Source organism: Leptodactylus fuscus, chromosome 1 (genome assembly GCF_031893055.1).
Source record: "Leptodactylus fuscus isolate aLepFus1 chromosome 1, aLepFus1.hap2, whole genome shotgun sequence".
Classification (NCBI taxonomy): Eukaryota; Metazoa; Chordata; class Amphibia; order Anura; family Leptodactylidae; genus Leptodactylus; species Leptodactylus fuscus.
In genome coordinates, this window is record NC_134265.1 from 21,172,803 (window position 1) to 21,187,989 (window position 15,187).

A 15,187-nucleotide genomic window follows, 5' to 3' on the forward strand; every position below is an offset into this window, starting at 1 on the left:
TAATTACCCGATAGATTGGGGGAGGAGGGAGGGGGCGGAACGGTCCAGAGGACAAAACACTGCTTTGGATCACATGACCCTGAGGTTGTGACATTGCCGGAACCCCTGAGTCCATCAGCGGAGATCCTTGGACCAGGTCAGTAAATCATAACTCCTCGGACAACCCCTTTAAGACAAAAACTGATTGTGACCTTTAGGAGGTAGTTTTTTAAAAAAAAAAAACATGGAAAGAATGTAAATTTTAAAATGACCGCCCCTCTTAGTAGCCTCGTCTGTAACCTGAAGACTCTCACTTTTCAGATTACGTCTTACTTGTATATATTAATAATTTCGGCCCCTTTGATGTCGCCCTCTACGCTGTTAAGCTCTTCTCGGTTTGCTGGCCGCTCCGGAGTCACATCAGATGGATCAGCAGTTCTTGTGAATGGAATTTCTCACTGACAATGTGGTTTTAATAAAGAGGGAAATCCTTTTAGAATGGCAGGGCGATCTATCCGGAGACTCGTTCCAGATGTTCTGCTATAATGACAGCGTTCACAGCGAAGTGTTAGAAGCTGTCCACCATGTTTGTTATGAACTAGCAGAAAGTCCTTCATTAAGCCGCTTAATTTCCTGCTCCAGAAATGCTGATGACTGGGAATTTATTGATCTAAAGGGGTGTTCTCATCAACCAACCCCTGGGTATATGCCCTGTTAAAGGCATTTCTTCCAAAAACAGCGCCACGCCTGTCCACAGGTTGTGAGTGGTATTGCAGCTTGCAGTGTCACTTCATTTTTTTTTTTTTTTTTTTAATGTATTGTATAGGGAAGAATTTGCTGAACAATTTTGTATGTATTGTACTTTGTTTTTGCTGAAATTCTAAAATTCTCTTCTCTAGGATCCGTCCTCTCTATAATGTAATATACCTAGAACAGTACTTCTGGTGTCCTGTGAATGCTGAGAGTCTCCGTTTTCATCTGGTACCAATGCTGTAGCTCTAGGTAGAACAGAAACGGGAAACCACTAGTTAATAACAAGTTGGGAATGTGATTTTTATCTGCTGAAAAGAACGAAAAGTGAAATGACATTTTCACATTAATTCCAATCACGACCTACAGACAGGCGTGGTGCTGTTTTTGGGGGAACGCCAACATGTATCTCTAACCCTTTAATGCATAAGGACATCATAGGGAGTGGTCCTATATTAAAAAAAATATATATATATCTCATACAGCTACAGTGGGATAAAAAAAAAAGTTTTGACCACCAGAAAAAAAAAAAAAAGGAAAAAAATTTAGGGTTTTTTTTGGTCCACAAGGAGTTACGCATCTATGCTTAAAGACATTTGAGAGCCACTTTCTTGGTAAAAATATACATTTTTTTTTTTAATTTATTTGCAGCCGTGGTGATCAGATATTGGAAGCGGACTCTGTGAGTCTTCGTCATGCAGCGCTGAGTGAGGCCTACGCCATATTGAGCGAGTGTGGGCCAGGTCCTGTAAGCCTGATCATCAGTCGCCACCCAAATCCGAAGGTGAGCAGAGTATACAAGTGGTTTTATACTTACAAGTTATTACTGCTTTTACATTTCCTCTAAATAAAACAAGAAGAAACTTTGGAAAAAGTCTTAATTATGAGTACAACAAATAAGATAATCCTAGATAACATAATTCAGTGTGTTACAGCAGCATAGATAATACAATAATAGTACAATAAAAACACATACAAAGCTTAGAACATTAGATATAAAAGGATACTAGGTGTCATAACAAAGAAAAAGAAAGATTCAGGATCATTTAGTTCTCTGTGCGGAGTGATCTTCGCTTGGTCTGATGTAGATTATACAGCCTGGTCACAGTTGGAAGGAAGGACCTGCGATAGCTCCTTCTCACACTTGGGGGGAAGCAATTGGTCGCTGAGAGTTCTGCCCAGTGCTACCACAGTCCCATACATGGGGTGGGATTTGTTCTCCCGCATGGAGATCACCACAGACAGAATCCTTCTGTCACCCACCGCCTGTACTGGGTCCAGGGGGCTCCCCAGGACAGAGCTGGCCCTCCTGATCAGCCTGTCAAGTCTATTTCTGTCCCTGGTTGATATACTGCTCCCCCAGCAGGCCACACCGAAAAAGATGGCTGAGGAAACCACAGAGTTGAAAAAGGCCTTAAGTGGCCCCTGGACTCCGAAGACCCTCAGCCTCCTGAGCAGGTAGAGTCTGCTGTGGCCCTTTCTGTGCAGCGCCTCCAGGTGATCAGCCCAGTCTAGTTTATTATTGAGGAGCACGCCCAGATACTTATAGGTCCTGACTATCTCAATACATGTTCCTTGGATCTCCACCGGGGTCGGAGCACTCCTCCGTTTACTAAAGTCCACCACCATCTCCTTGGTCTTCCCAGCATTAATCCTGAGGTGGTTCAACTGACACCAGTCCACAAAATCCCGGTTTAAGTCTCTGTATTCCCTATCGTCGCCATCAGTGATAAGGCCGACTATAGCAGAGTCATCGGAGGACTTCTGTAAGTAACAGCTGGAGGAGTTGTGCCTAAAGTCAGCAGTGTACAGTGTGAAGAGAAATGGGGCAAGAAATGGACCTTGTGGTGCCCCCGTACTACAGATCACAGTGTCAGACACACAGTCCCGGGCTCTCACATACTGAGGGCGGGTTGTCAGGTAGTCTAGTATCCAGTCGGACAGGTGATGGTCCACACCACCAAGGTTCAGCTTCTCCCTCAGTAGTCCTGGCCCAATGGTGTTAAAAATAAACAGACCTGACATATTTGCTTGCATAGGAATTCAGATTTTTAGTAGATAATAAGCACATATGCAATTCTCTAAGTAATTGAAGTAAGGGCCAGTTTTATGGAATGAAATTGCCGAGGGCCTTTATCTACACTGAGGATTCAGGACTGAACTCCAAGGAGAAAACTTAATTTACTAGTGACCCCTGTCATGTCCTAGAACACCAGGGAATACAAAATTAACTCTGTCTTTGCCTCAGGCCACCAGGAATTTTACAGTTAACCCCTTCATTACTGTAATAGCCAAGAATTTTGAAATTATCAGGTGAACTTTCTAATTATACGGTTACAATTTCTTTTTGCTCCGGGCCTGGTCCGAAGGTTAGTAACGACAATGATTACATTCTGCAGAATTATATGCTTGTATATAATGGAAGGTCTTCCAGCATGTTGGAGGTGCGGACAGGAATGTCTTCAGGGATTAGTCAGCTTTGGTGTGATATACCGGGACCTGTTTGGTCACGTGCGGCTGTGAACGCGGTCTTGTTTTTAGTCTTTTTGCCAAAGTATGGAAACAATTTTCCCTGGAGTGAAAACTTATCCCTTGTTAAGTGCTAAACATGTGCCTCAGTAAATCCTCCTGCAATCAACCTCGAAATATAAGCCGATTCTTTACAGAAACGCCGTCGTTACCAATGGCAAGGGTCTATACAGAGGAGAAACTCCGGACGGGACTCCTGTATGAGCCAGAAGCGAGAGCGTCTCTGTATGAGTGTCTCCTCGCTGGCCTTGTGTTACATGTCCCCCATACCCCATGTCCCCCAAACTTACTGTGACAAAAATCACGTTTTGCCGGAGTTCCAGAACAGGGATCTGGGAAGATTGTCACGTTTTGGAAGGAGTTGTCGCTGATAGGTCAACCAGCTTTAGAGGGTTTTTAAATGAAATAAGTGGATAAATTAAAATTTGACTTTTGGGATCGGGGTACATAACTATGTCTATTTAATGGTATGCAAGAAAGACATCTTGGAAGTATAGTCCCTCCCCTATGACTGTACTCATTTATATTTTATTTACGCTAGTGTTTGGATTCAGTTTATGTATTTTATAAGATTGGTAAAATAAAGTATTTCTACCTCCAAGTTGATTTCATTTTTTTCATGCAAACATCACCCCGTGTCTCAGCATAGTCTTTAGGATAGGTCATCCTTTTCAGATCAGTAGGGGGCTGATCCCGATCGCTGCAGCTTTTGCGTTGTATACAAGACACAGTGCCATAAATAGTGTAGTGGCTGTTTTGGGTATTGCAGCTGAGTCCCATTCCCTTTAATGGGATTAAGCTACAGTGACTCTTGCCGTGGCACCTTGAAGAAAATGATAGGTGGGTGCTAGGAGTTGATCCCTTACCCATGACCTTGTCACCTAAAAGTATTTTTTGGGGAGTTAATTTTTTGCTATTTCCTTTTTACAAGGTATCAGTTAGAATGATAATGGATCTCAATAACAAACGATGTCTTGTTGTTACTCCTGGCAGCCACAAGTGACCATCACAATTGCGCCACCACCCCCTTCGCTGAACCTCCACCAATAATACCCCTCTATTAGTGGTGGAAAAATCCTGTTTCAAGCAGTTACTCAATCCTGCAGCTTTTCGGAGGCCCATGATGAGGTGCACGGATCTGACTTGAATCCCATGTAGTAAGAGCAGGTTTATTGTGAGGTCTCTCCGTAGTATGCCTGACGCGTTCCCTCCTGGCTCGCGCTTTCTAACAGAAACAGAAGCTTCTCATTACTTGTGGCTTTCCTGTAAACAGCCACAATAAAGGACGTAAAGCCACAGGATAAAATGTGGAGGATGAAATGATGATGTCCCTAGAGCCGCCTGCTTTATGGCTTTTGGTTTATTGACTGCAACCTTTGCTCTTGATGTGTTTCTCTTGGCATCGGAAAGAACCGCGGCGTTATTCCAGATACGAAAGCTCCGAGACAGACGACGTCTTTATTTGGTGAGGTCGTCTGTGAACGACCATATCATTGCTGCTATACGGATATGTAGTAGACCTACTCTATGCTATAGAGTAGGTCTACTCTATTGGTGGTGGAGTAGGTCTACTCTATTGGTGGTGGAGTTAGGCTTCAGGCACCCTCTCGACGGCGCTGTCTAATGGTATTCCGGGCTTCCATTCTAATATCTTTAGCGCCTCCACACCTCAGGGTCCCCCTTCACTGTTGCACCAGCCCCGGTGGGGTACCAGGGTTTTAGTGGAGCCGATGACCGCCCCCTGACTGACTACAACCGCCATCCTGGTGCCTACTCAGCAGCCGGATCTCCAGATCTCATCATGTACTGCCAATATGGAAGACCTTTGTGATGATGGTTTCGTGACTAGCTCCCCATTACTTTATTCCCCATTTCCTCGCAGCGCCTGACACATAATAATGAGATAAAGATGGAGCAGCTGCCTTCTCTCGCCTTTCCAGACTCTGCACTTTTTTGTTTCTACAGCTCACTTTCCAGCTAATATAAAATGGTATTTGTACGGTAACAATAAAAACCACATGTCCTTCCTCGCTTTTCTTTGCTCTCATACACACACAGTTTTTTTTTTTTTCCAAAAGCTGAGCAGATGAGGATATCCAGGGGGACTCGGCTTCATTTCCGTTCAGCAACCGTTCATTTGTGCACGCAGAGATAAAGATTCATATACTTGTAAAGAATTTTACGGCCCAAAACCCATCCAGGTGCTTTCTATCTGTATCTGTCGTGTAGCATATGGGTAGTATAAGCCAATGTCTACTCAGAAGATATTTTACAAAAAGAAGTTGGAATGTATCAGTATGCAAAGAGGAGTTTACGCCTACCTTGTAATAGCGCCCCCTACATGCTAAATGAAATAAAAAACTGAACACTGCAAATTGATACAGAGTTATTGTATGGGTTTTCTTCAAACTTTTATTTTTTAGTTACCAAATTTTACAAGAGATGAGGAAAGTGAGAGTTATCCTCACGATTATGTGTATTATGTATAGAAATTATAGTAAAACATGTCGGGAACAAGAAGATGCATATCGGTGCTGCTCACCTCCACCGATTTCCCGCCGCTCTATTCCTGTGTTGCCCGATCCCTCTCTACTTTGTTCAACTACCTACTGGCTATAGCAGTTGACTCCGCCTCTGCGAGTGATTGGATGAGGATACATATTCAAGCACTTCCTGTGTATCAAGAGGGCACACAGGAAACAGCAGCGGGAAACGGGCAAGATAGAAATGAACCAATGGGAGATGGTGGAAGTGACTTGATTCCTTTTGCACTATATTTACTAAGTGTTGCGCAACAATGACTGGCCGAGGATGCTCGGGTCTTACTAAATACGGTCCGTTGTGCGGTACCATTCGTCATTCCCATTAAAATTAGAAGGACCCTCAAGGACCTACCGTGCACTTATTGCAGTGTTTGCTCCTTTTATTAGTAGGGGAAATGCAATATCTAAAATTTTAGTCTTTCTTGCGACAGCCTGGCTGTATGAGCAGCCTCTGTTCTCGGAGGAATGTGCTGTCACTGGGGTTTTGTGTCCTGTAGAACAGAGTAGGATGCGGGAAAAGAGCAAGCCTTGTTTTAGTCTATGAGAATGTTACTACAAGGCTTTCGCTGTACATTTTGATATCTTATTTCTTATCATTTGAAGATGTCGGAGCAAGAAATGGATGAAGCCATCTCTCGTACCACCCATCGGGAGAGCAGGGACCCTCACATCACAGGCAAGTCAATAATGTTATCAACTACTAATGTAACGTGGAGGTGCAAGAGATCGCAGTTATCTTATAGGATGGAAAGGAATTAAACATTGTAATGTACCCTGAGATTCAATTCTATGTCATATTGTAAGAACATCAGTTGTGTCCAGCCTTTAAGAATGGTTCTATTCACTGACAGCAAGCAAAGCAGAGTGTGGGAAAATAGAATTGGAACCCAGGGTTAGAAAGTTTCAGAATTTTTCATGATAGCAGTGTCTCATAACCAGGGCTTGTAGGTTGAGAAGTACCCAAGAGACAGTACCGGAAAGAGCTGCCACTTTTACAGTTAAAGAGAGCGGGTCACCAGCTTGTTACCTTCGCAGGTAGACAGGTTGGGGTCACCTGGATCAAACAGTGTTTTCCCCTTGTGAAGCGCTGGCTCTGTTGCCAAGATATCAGGGTTTATGCCAATATGCAAGTGAGCAACAACAGTGTCGTCCTTGCTCCAAAGAGCTCATTTGCATATTGGCAAAAATAGTTATTAGTTATCTCTGCAATGGAGGCAGCGATTTACAAGGGAGGGGTGTGACTTCATCCTGGGCGCTCTAAAACCTAGAGCAGTGGTTGTGGTGCCATAGGAAAGCTAAGAATCTCAACATTTCTACATATATAGGATACAACGGCCAGAGGGATGCGCTCTGATAGTCCTGGAGACTAGACCCAGCGTGTAAGACAACTCCCGACTTTGGAGAAAATTTTCAGGGGTTAAAAAGTCGTCTTATATGCCGGAAAATACAGGATATATATACACTCACCGGCCACTTTATTAGGTACACCATGCTAGTAACGGGTTGGACCCCCTTTCGCCTTCAGAACTGTCTCAATTCTTCGTGGCATAGATTCAACAAGGTGCTGGAAGCATTCCTCAGAGATTTTGGTCCATATTGACATGATGGCATCACACAGTTGCCGCAGATTTGTCGGCTGCACATCCATGATGCGAATCTCCCGTTCCACCACATCCCAAAGATGCTCTATTGGATTGAGATCTGGTGACTGTGGAGGCCATTGGAGTACAGTGAACTCATTGTCATGTTCAAGAAACCAGTCTGAGATGATTCCAGCTTTATGACATGGCATTGCCATCAGATGTTGGGTACATTGTGGTCATAAAGGGATGGACATGGTCAGCAACAATACTCAGGTAGGCTTTGGCATTGCAACGATGCTCAATTGGTACCAAGGGGCCCAAAGAGTGCCAAGAAAATATTCCCCACACCATGACACCACCAGCCTGAACCGTTGATACAAGGCAGGATGGATCCATGCTTTCATGTTGACGCCAAATTCTGACCCTACCATCCGAATGTCGCAGCAGAAATCGAGACTCATCAGACCAGGCAACGTTTTTCCAATCTTCAATTGTCCAATTTCGATGAGCTTGTGCAAATTGTAGCCTAAGTTTCCTGTTCTTAGCTGAAAGGAGTGGCACCCGGTGTGGTCTTCTGCTGCTGTAGCCCATCTGTAGCCTCAAAGTTCGACGTACTGTGCGGCGTTCAGAGATGCTCTTCTGGCTACCTTGGTTGTAACGGGTGGCTATTTGAGTCACTGTTGTCTTTCTATCAGCTCGAACCAGTCTGGCCATTCTCCTCTGACCTCTGGCATCAACAACGCATTTCCGCGCACAGAACTGCCGCTCACTGGATGTTTTTTCTTTTTCGGACCATTCTCTGTAAACCCTAGAGATGGTTGTGCGTGAAAATCCCAGTAGATCAGCAGTTTCTGAAATACTCAGACCAGCCCTTCTGGCACCAACAACCATGCCACGTTCCAAGGCACTCAAATCACCTTTCTTCCCCATACTGATGCTCGGTTTGAACTGCAGGAGATTGTCTTGACCATGTCTACATGCCTAAATGCACTGAGTTGCCGCCATGTGATTGGCTGATTAGAAATTAAGTGTTAACGAGCAGTTGGACAGGTGTACCTAATAAAGTGGCCGGTGAGTGTGTGTATATATATATATATATATATATATATATATATATATATATATATATATATATATATGTATAATCTGTAGTTCTATGTACTATTTCCAAAAATATCACCACTTGAAATACAGTCAAGATATATAAGCTATATATGTAGAACTTCAATAAAAACGAAGAATCTCACCTATCCTATGACACCAGAACGAGTTTCTAGGGTTCATAATACCCGAGATGTTTGATGAGAACGTCCTCCAACCTCGGTGTGTGTTACAAAGGAGCCTACCTCTTGGTATGTTTGAGAGAAGTCTGGAAATTTAGACACCGGACATTTTATGCCATTTTATCTTCATATCTTCAGGTCTCCATTCCAAAAGCCCATCTCCAACCGTAAAACCGAAGCAAGCAGATGGGCAAGCACCGCTCAGCTGGACAATGAAGCGTTTCCTAGAGCCAGCTAGTCGGGTAAGAAGCACAGACCACCACAGACAGGCTATAGGGCCCTCAACCACACTCAGCTTAGTCTCATTCAAATGAATTCAAAGTAGCGCACTCCCCTACCTCCTGCGGTAAAACACCCCCGTTTTCAGGATCGGTAGGGATCGTAGCAGTCAGATAAATCATTATTGTGGTATAACCCCTTTACTATAAACTACAAACCTGTCAGTTTTCCCACTAACTACTGAGCCTCATAATAGTCTAACACTTCCTGTTCTGTAGAGATCAGTTCCCGACAGTCATCTGCTAATACTCACAGACAAAATTACAATGACAGGGATTCCCTATATATAAATAATACACGGTCCACTATTCACAATAGGTTATGGTCAGAGCTCAGTTCCTCCCCTCTACACAGGTCTCAGAGCATGCCCACAACACGCCTCCATAGAAATCAATGACTTGTTTCCAAACTTAAGGTTCTGATAACTCCAAACTGCAAAAATAGCAAATTATAAAAAGAATAAAACCCTAAAACATAACTGCTAAAAAACATGTCTGTGCTTCTTCCTAGCAGGGCTCTGTCAGTTCTGAAGGGGAGCTGTCCCAATACTTCTCACAGGATGCCCCCAGCCAGTCCTCTTTGTCTGATACCGTAGTGACTGGTTCCAGTGACGAAGACCAGCTGCGGGCGAGGAGTGCGAGCAACTCAATGGAGGAAAACACTGCTCCTTTCAGCGCTGCCAGTAAGATTTCCTTCTCCATCTAAACAGGCTTTGTCTATGTGCTGATAAATCTGTCATGTCCTCAATACCCACAGTGCACCTGGTATCCGGTTATTGAAGTATATGTACTACGCCTCGCCAGTCACAATACAAGCCTCTCACTGTCTCGTGTACTTTGGTATACAGTTGTCTTGATGTAGAGCCATAGTGGCTTGGCCTATCTGCTTGACTGCCATCATGTAAAGAACAAGGTATAAGTGGTACATCCTGTAGCTGAGCAGATCCATAAGTGGTAGCAGCAACAGATGAGTGTGTTGGTGGCAGTGACCTGATCACTCATGTAGTTTTATTTGTGACGATAGGGCCTCACATGATGTGGGAGGTAGATAAAATAAATAGTAATGCCTTGTAGCTGATAGGAAGCAGCAGGAGAAGAGTGTGCTGGTCTTGTTAGTGGCAGTGACCTGATCACCCATGAGAATTACACTAGTAATGATAGGGCTTTACATGATGGTGCAATATAAGCGAGAGTGAGACAAGCTAGAAGTAATACCCTGTAGCTGATCAGATCCATAGGAAACAGCAGGAGAAGGGTGTGCTGGTCTTGTTAGGGAAAGTGACCTGATCACCTATGTAATTATACTAGTGAGGATGATGAGGTAATATATGTGGGAGGTAGATAGAAATAGAAGTAATACCCTGTAGCTGATCAGATCCATAGGAAGCGGCAGGAGAAGGGTGTACTGGTCTTGTTAGGGAAAGTGACCTGATCACCTATGGAATTATATTAGTGAGGATAGGGCTTCCCATAATGAGGTACTATATGTGGGAGGTAGATAGAAATAGAAGTAATACCCTGTAGCTTATCAGATCCATAGGAAGCAGCAGGAGAAGAGTGTGCTGGTCTTGTTGGTGGCAGTGACCCGATCACCTATGAGAATTATATTAGTAATGACAAGGCTTCACATGGTAAAACAATAAAAATGAGAGGCAGCCCATGCTAGAAAAGGGACCACAGCAGCACAGAGTGCTTCAAAATATGAATTTGCTATTTTTATAGAAGCCAGAAATGTGTCCATTAATATTTTCAAGGCAATGCTGCAAGTGACAAAGGAAGTGTCATCATTTTAGTAGCAGATGACAGTAGTAGTGGGCATTTGCCAAGACTTGGTCACGAGACTTGGTCTGATTGGTGTGCCAGGTCACCTAAACTGGTGAAAATCCATTACTCTACAATAGAAAATGATGGATTTTCTAGGAATGCTTATTACAGAATGTAAAAAACCAGCCCCACCTATGAAATGAACTGTTGCAGCGCACTGTAATGATCTGGACTATATTCCAAATTCCTCCTAACAGTTTGTGATGGCAGTGACAGAAGCGTGCGAGTCATGTTCACGTCTGCAATATCCCAGGCACCAGAAAGGTTGTATATGTCACAAGCGTCAAAAACAAATTTCTGCAAAACTTTCAAGATTCCTAAGCAAATGGAAAATTAATTCCATCATGAGCCAACTGGGAGCCCAATAATAATGTTCCTTCTAGAATATTCATGGAGCTCAGCTCTCTCCAAGTCACGGATGCCATGTATCCAACACTGGGAGATGGAAGGGGCCCTTGCATGAATTAGGAGTTTTCTTGTGGTTTCCAAGAATTGGGGCCAACCCTGGACATTTTCTTGGGGGGAAAAAAAGTTCTCCAGAAATTCTTGAGAATTTGCCTGAGCTTCGTCAGACTCTTTTACTTTTCCTAGAAGACGGAGTGTTTATATGCAAGATAGTAAAATATAAAATATTTATAGAAATTTTATAAGTTTAGGTTATAATCATCAACCATATCTTTTAAGTTCCAGATTTACATTTGGAGTCTTTTATGGAAATTTTTGGATTTATGCTCTCATGTTGAGGAAGAGGATTGCATAGGAAGAAATTAGATAAAAATAAATTGTATTCCAATAATAGGATTTTAGAATATCAGAAGATCACATGGTAGAAGTAGAATAACTAGGACCATCATTTGGTGACTGGGTCCAATGCTATCTATCCGTTCGGTAGATATTCAGTTTTCCGTCTTTATGCAAATGAGTTCTCTTGCAGCACTGGGGGCGGTCCCCAGCGCTGAAATAGCACTGGGGGCGTCCCAATGCTGCGAGAGAACTCTCCATCTTCTTCAGAAACCGGCCTCTACACGTCGTCTTCCAGCCTGGCTTTCAATCTTCTACGCATGCGCAATCGGCTCTACCAGCGGGCTTCAGGCAGAGCTGACTGCATCTGCGTGTGGCCGTTTTTTTTGTAGCCACTTACTACAAGAGCTCACGTAAGAAGTACGTGGACTTGGGCCAAAACTTGGTTCCCTATGGTATATAACTGGATCCAAATGCTTAAAGGAGTTCTCTGGGCACTTGATAATGATGATCTGTCTTTAGAATAGATTATAAGTATCAGATGAGTGAGGGGAGACAAGTACCAGCTGATACAGGGAGTTGTGGGAACTATACAGTGGACAGAGCAGGAAGCATTTTTAATTAAAAAAAAAATCTATTTTATTTCTAACTAGATATTTTTGTATTTTACATGTATAGAAAATGGGTCAACAAAATGCCAAGGTTCTGCTTGCTTATCCCTGAGAAACGGAATAACGCAAAGTCCAGGAAGCAAACCTGTCGCCTCCAGGCAGTCCAGCATTGACGGAAGCCCACAATCCATCAGAAGTCCCCTCCAAAGACAGCGAAGAATTGTCTGTTACGATGACGATGATGGCAGCGAGGAAGACGACTTTGGTAAAAAAGCAGACAAACGCTTCTGTGAGACTAAGAAAAAGAATGCCGACGAGGATTCTGGAATTGTTATGACCACCTCTTCCTTGGATGTTGATGAAGAGATCCAGACGGATGACTTGCCGAGAAGTATTGGCCGTGAGGCAGGGTCATCCGTGTGCGGCAGTTCTGTGGAGTCAGAGGATGGAGCTCTGGAACATTCTGCGGATGTGCCTTTTATAGCCATGAAGTCTTTCGAATACTCCGGTAAGACTGATTCACGACCAAGTACTTTGGGAATAAAGGACCCACTAGAAGGTCAGTCCGAAAATAAAAGGTCTCCCAAACTGGAACATAAAGCAGTGACGCGCGTGAAGAGCATGTTGAGCACCGAAAGTCCCAGTTCATCCAAACAGAAAAATGAGGACAACAAACAATCTCCAAAGTCCACAAAGATGGTTCCACCAGTGAAGAAGGCAGAAGTGGCAGAGGTGGCGAGCAGATGTAACACCGAAACTGTGGAGCTTCTATGTAGTGAATACGAATCTGTAGGTTTAGATCTGGAAATCAAAGAGTCTCCTGTAAGAATTATAATAGCTGGACTGAGGCTGCAAGGAGAAACCGATAAGGTGAGCGAGTAATGGTGGAAAGGCATCTGTCTATGGACAGCTTAGCTGAACTCCCATAATGTGAGTGGATGTATGTGTGTGTGTATATGTATGTATGTATATATATATATATATATATATATATATTGTATGTACACAGTGACTGCACCAGCAGAATAGTGAGCGCAGCTCTGCAGTATAATACAGGATGTAATGTAGGATCAGTATAAGTGACTAGATCATATTGTGGGGATAACGTCTATCCTTAGGGAGAGACCACCTTCTCAGGTGTGTGGAGACTTATACAGCCATAGTTGCTCCACTGCAAAGGAACATGGGAAGAATATGCAAATCCATATTGGTAAAATATGTTTTGAACATTTAGCCATTGTATGTTTTATTCCACTAGGAGCCTGTGGGAAAGTTGGCTCCTGGAGATGAAATTCTGTCAATCAATGGCATCCATGTAAGTGATATGTCTTATCAGGAGACCTGTGACTACGTCCAGTGCTTACCTTCAGCTGTAACATTGGAAGTACGAAAGCCAATATCAGGTACATTAATACTATCTATCTATCTATCTATCTATCTATCTATCTGTTTAATCTCATATCTATCTAACTTCTGCCTGTCCATCTTATTTATCATATAACTTTGTTCTTTTCTAACATTGCTTCCAGCATTGGGATAAGGTCACATATGGTGGATTTCACACCAATTTCATCGCGTATACTGTGTCTACATCTGTGTGAAATCTTCTAACAAGTTGCATCTCATGAATGTATATAGGGTTTCCTCATAGGAATATGTGTGTGCAAATTTCCAATTGACCCCCTGAATAACAATCTACTGTGGAAATAATTGTCACTGTTTGCCCCATACTATGACAGTGGGACTACAATGGGACTAGAATCTGGTCCTCCTATATAGTGTACTTTCAGAGTGGCCACATACTTGGGGCCTGAGATCTACACACGTCTCTTGAGATGCTGGTGTGAGAACATTACTGTAGATAAATCATCCATTATTACTACATGTCCAGAAATGTTATCACCCTTTCATTACGCTCCATCCGCAGGATAATCTATTGAAATTCCCCATTTTATAAATGTCTTTGATGTCTGTTGGAAAATGAGGAGGAAGAATTCTGTAGGGGCACAAAAAAAACTGCTCATAGACTAAACTTCTGCCGCCCCCTTGTCCTACGTTTGGAATCCGCTCTGACTATAGGTTCATCTGGTTTCATTAAATCCTCACTTAATGTCATTACCTGCGGTGTCTATAAATGAGCTGTTACGGTATTTTCTGTAGCGCTCCAAGCTTAATCGCCTTTGGCTTGTCAAATGAAGGGATGAAATGTTTGGAGAAAGTGTTTAGTATGCCGCGCCGGGCCTTCGCCTGAGGCCGAAACTCCTGATTAAAAAAAATAGGTTAGTGCGGCTGGAAAGCTGATTTCTCAACAATTTTTTCCTTCTGTAGTGGAGACAGAGAGAATTCTTAAAGGGAATGTGTCACCATTTTTTTTTTTTTTTAAATGTATGTATTAAAATCTATCTCCTATTTCATTATCTATCTATCTATCTATCTATCTCCTATCTATCTATCGATCGATCTATCACAGCAGTCTCCATTGTGGTCCGATCTTAGACTCCTCCTCCTCACAGACGAGCCTCTGGCAGAACCAGTGTTGATTGGCCGAATGCTGTACACTATATAGCATTCGGCCAATCAACACTGGTCAATGCATTCCTATGAGAAAAAGTCAGCTCCTGCATAACCGAAAGCTGCCACCTCTCCCGACTAGCAAGGATGAGCCTGCTGCAGAACCAGCGTTGATTATACACTGTATAGCATTCGGCCAATCAATGCTGGTTCTGAATCGAATTTTTACTGCGAATAGGAGTAGTATTCATACGAGTACTTGATTACTGTAGTATTCTATCGAATACCTACTCAATCTCATACTACTCGCTGATCTCTACTAGTAACCTATCCTTGTAGCCAATGGCTCCCTATCGTAGGGATTCTTAACACCTTCTCCTGACTCCCATGATGTTTTCTTATGGTACCTTGTGGTCATTCTTGTTCAGTTAACACTGTGATGTACTCTGCTAGGCAAAGTAACTATAGTGTAAGGGGCTGTTTGGGGAACATTTTTGTTATATACTTTACTAACTTATTTTGCTTGCTTTTAGTAAAAAAAAAAAAATGCTCTAA

The 15,187-nt window shown here is 43.0% G+C and overlaps 1 protein-coding gene across 7 annotated transcripts in view; it reads left to right on the forward strand.

Moving 5' to 3' along the window:
• The window catches only part of PDZD2 (PDZ domain containing 2), a 144,856-nt gene that overhangs the window by 108,072 nt on the left and 21,597 nt on the right, over positions 1 to 15,187 (forward strand). For 6 of the 7 annotated variants that reach the window (XM_075267792.1, XM_075267809.1, XM_075267817.1 and 3 more), the window contains exons 13-18: positions 1,381 to 1,513; positions 6,405 to 6,477; positions 8,806 to 8,909; positions 9,457 to 9,628; positions 12,189 to 12,991; positions 13,380 to 13,524. In XM_075267792.1, the coding sequence (XP_075123893.1) occupies positions 1,381 to 1,513; positions 6,405 to 6,477; positions 8,806 to 8,909; positions 9,457 to 9,628; positions 12,189 to 12,991; positions 13,380 to 13,524 (1,430 nt within the window). The remainder of the gene's footprint in view (positions 1 to 1,380; positions 1,514 to 6,404; positions 6,478 to 8,805; positions 8,910 to 9,456; positions 9,629 to 12,188; positions 12,992 to 13,379; positions 13,525 to 15,187) is intronic. The other variant, XM_075267800.1, reaches the window with a different exon arrangement.